At 39.6% G+C, this 3,625-nt stretch overlaps 2 protein-coding genes across 2 annotated transcripts in view; one reads left to right on the plus strand and one right to left on the minus strand.

Annotated features, from left to right (window-relative positions):
- The window catches only part of LOC136796531 (mucin-2-like), a 6,493-nt gene extending 2,935 nt beyond the window's left edge, over positions 1-3,558 (minus strand). The window contains exons 1-2 of the mRNA XM_067050499.1: positions 3,539-3,558; positions 50-3,479 (exon numbers count right to left, since the gene is read on the minus strand). Coding sequence (XP_066906600.1) covers positions 50-3,479; positions 3,539-3,558 — 3,450 coding nt within the window. The remainder of the gene's footprint in view (positions 1-49; positions 3,480-3,538) is intronic.
- iav (transient receptor potential cation channel subfamily V iav) overlaps positions 1-3,625 on the plus strand; it is a 42,228-nt gene that overhangs the window by 4,668 nt on the left and 33,935 nt on the right. The window lies entirely within an intron of this gene.

Below are 3,625 nucleotides of genomic sequence, written 5' to 3' on the forward strand. Positions count from 1 at the left end.
GAGGAGAGAAAAATGGCCAGTTTCCGAATGTCGTTGGTGGTTTAGTTACAGCTGGAAGGTTATCTGTTGTAGCAGGTCTTTTTGAAACAGAAGGGAGTTTCCCTCCTGTCTTCGGCTTTTTGAAAATGTTTTCAATACTATCATGATCTTCGGGACCATATTCATCCTCATTAAAGTTATCGTGCTCAGAAAAGTTTTCCGGTGATAGGGAAGGAATCTTGTTTTTTGGTGTCCTAAATTTCGGAAATTTAGCCGGAGATGTTTGAGGAGGAGAGAAAAATGGCCAGTTTCCGAATGTCGTTGGTGGTTTAGTTACAGCTGGAAGGTTTTCTGTCACAGCAGGTCCATTTGGAACAGAAGGGAGTTTTCCTCCTGTCTTCGGCTTTTTCAAAAATCTTTCAGCACTATCATGATCTTCGGGACCATATTCATCCTCATTAAAGTTATCATCCTCAGAAAAGTTCTCCGGTGATAGGGAAGGAATCTTGCTTTTTGGTGTCCTAAGTTTGGGAAATCTAGCCGGAGATGTTTGAGGAGGAGAGAAAAACGGCCAGTTTCCGAATGTCGTAGGTGGTTTGGTTACAGGTCGAAGGTTATTAATTGTAGCAGGTCCTTTTGGAACAGAAGGAAGTTTTCCTCCTGTCTTCGGCTTTTTGAAAATGTTTTCAGCACTATCATGATCTTCGGGACCATATTCATCCTCATTAAAGTTATCATGCTCAGAAAAGTTTTCAGGTGTTAGAGAAGGAATCTTGTTTTTTGGTGTCCTAAATTTTGGAGATTCAGCCGGAGATGTTTGAGGAGGAGAGAAAAATGGCCAGTTTCCGAATGTCGGTGGTTTAGTTACAGCTGGAAGGTTGTCTGTCTCAGCAGGTCCATTTGGAACAGAATGGAGTTTTCCTCCTGTCTTAGGTAGGTTAAAAAACGGTAATTTATTCACTGATGGTTGGGAAGGAGTTTTAGCCGGTTCATTTTCAGATGTCCTTGGTGATCTTGGAATAGATCCAACTGGCTTAGATGTGCTGGGATTATCTAGTTCATTTTCATTTTGATCCTCTGCAAAATTAGGCTCATCTGTTTCACTCGATATGGGAACACCTTTATTTTCTGGTCTTTTTTGTTTAGGCATTCTAATTGGTGATGTTTGTGAGGGTGGGAAAAATGGCCAATTTCCAAATCCCGTGGATACACTAGGAATATTTGGAAGCTTACTTGGTACTTTGAGCGCGTTTGCAATGTTAGGGAGATTTTTAAGTACCTTAGGAATCTGAAAATTGGTTTCGGTATTACTATCTGTTTCACTGTTGTTTTCCGAATCATCGTCTTGTGAATGAGGCTCTTCAGTGTCTTGGGATCCTATCTTTGATATTGGAAGAGCATTCATTTTGGGTTTTTTAGAGTTAGGGTTTTGAATCGGCGATGTTTGTGGAGGAGTAAAAAATGGGCATATTCCGAATGCTGTCGGTGAACTTATTATTCCCGAGTTCATTGATGCTGGGACGGTATTAGATTTAGGATTCTGAGGCTTAGGTATTTTCGACACTGAGCGCTGTGAAGTAGTATTAATCGGTTCCTTTTCAGATGTCCTTGGTGATCTTGGAATTCCTGCATTATTACTGACCGGTTTATGAACGTTTGAATTATCTACATCATTTTCGTTGTTAATTTCAGTTTGATCCCCTTCTAAATTAGGTTCTTCTGTGTTAATGGATCCTATCGTCGATGCAGGAACACCCTTAGTTTCGGGTCGTTTTAGATTAGGAATCCTATTTGATGATGTTTGCGAGGGTGAGAAAAATGGCCAATTTCTAAATCCCGCGGGTAAACCAGGAATATTTGGAAGCTTACCAGGTAGTTTGAGCGCGTTTGCAATGTTAGGGAGATTTTTTAGTACCTTAGGAATCTGAAAATCGGTTTCGGTATTACTATCTGTTTCACTGTTGTTTTCCGAATCAACGTCTTCTGAATGAGGCTCTTCTGTGTCTTTGGATCCTGTGTTTGATGTTGGAACAGCCTTAGTTTTGGGTTTCCTAAAGTTAGGCATTCTAATTGGAGATGTTTGTGAAGAAGTGAAAAATGGCCAGTTTCCAAATGTGGGTGAAGTTACATCTTTCGAATTTAGTTTTGTTGGAACAGTGTTAGTTTTTGGTTTCTGAGGCTTAGATATTGTCATCCCTGATGGTTGCGAAGACGTATTGACCGGTTCATTTTCAGATGTCCTGGGGGATCTTGGAATTCCTGCATTATTACCAACTGGTTTAGGTGCGCTTGGATTATCCATGTCATTTGCATTGTCGATATCAGTTTGATACTCTATATTAGGTTCTTCTGTGTCACTGGATCCTATTGTCGATGTTGGAACACCCTTAGTTTCGGGTCGTTTGAGATTAGGAATCCTATTCGATGACGTTTGTGAGGGTGAGAAAATTGGCCAATTTCTAAATCCCGCGGGTAAACCAGGAATATTTGGAAGCTTACCAGGTAGTTTGAACGCGTTTGCAATGTTAGGGAGATTTTTTAATACCTTAGGAATCTGAAAATCTGTTTTGGTATGATCATTGTTTTTTTCCGGATTATCCTCCTCTGAATTAGGCTCTTCTGTATCATTGAATCCAATCTTTGATGTAGGAACTGCCTCATTTTTGGATTTCTGAGGCTTAGTGATTTTGGTTCCCGAATATTTAGTAGATGGATTTGTTGGTTCATTTTCAGATGGCCTTGGTGATATTGGAGTAACAGGAAGTTTTCCAGATGTTTTTTGAGGAGCATCAGGTGAGGAACTCGGTGGAGATGTTAGGAAGTCCGGAAGGTATTTTGATAATTTAGAAATCTTTTTAATTGGAGATGGAACATTCGGAATATTTGAAGAAATGTTTGGAACTGCTCCTATCTTGGGAACATTGAGAACCCTTCCGCTCTCATCGATTTCTATATTATCGTTTATTTCTGTATTTTCCTCTTCTGACTCAATTACATCTTCGTCATATAAAACATCGTGCGATGTTGTGATTGTTTTACTCTTGGGTCTTCTAAACTTAGGAACTCTTATCTTAGATGATTGTGAGGATGGATCACTTGGTGGATTTTGGGTTGTTTTGGTTGATTTTGGCGGGTTGGAAACATTTGGAGACACAGTTGGCACTGTTGGAATTGAACGTGGATTTCCTAATGTCTTTGGACCGTTTTCAATGGTTCCACTTTTATCAAATTCAGCAATCTTCTTTATTTCTGTGTTTTCTTCTTCTGACTCAATTACATCTTCGTCATATAAAACATCGTGCGAATTTGTGATAGTTTTACTATTGGGTCTTCTAAACTTAGGAACTCTTACCTTAGATGGTTGTGAGGATGGATCACTTGGTGGATTTTGGATTGCTGTGGTTGATTTTGGTGGAGTAGAAACATTTGGAGACACGGTAGGTACCTTTGGAACTGACGGTAGCCTTCCCACTATCTTCGGCACATTGAAAACGGTTCCACTTTTATCTACTTCAACATTATGGTTTATGTCTGTGTTTTCTTCTTCTGATTCAATTACATCTTCGTCATATAAAACATCGTGCGAAGTTGTGATTGTTTTACTCTTGGGTCTTCTAAACTTAGGAACTCTTACCTTAGATGGTTG

The sequence above is a fragment of the Halyomorpha halys genome, unplaced genomic scaffold (genome assembly GCF_000696795.3).
Source record: "Halyomorpha halys isolate HHAL.00 unplaced genomic scaffold, Hhal_1.1 Scaffold541.1, whole genome shotgun sequence".
Classification (NCBI taxonomy): Eukaryota; Metazoa; Arthropoda; class Insecta; order Hemiptera; family Pentatomidae; genus Halyomorpha; species Halyomorpha halys.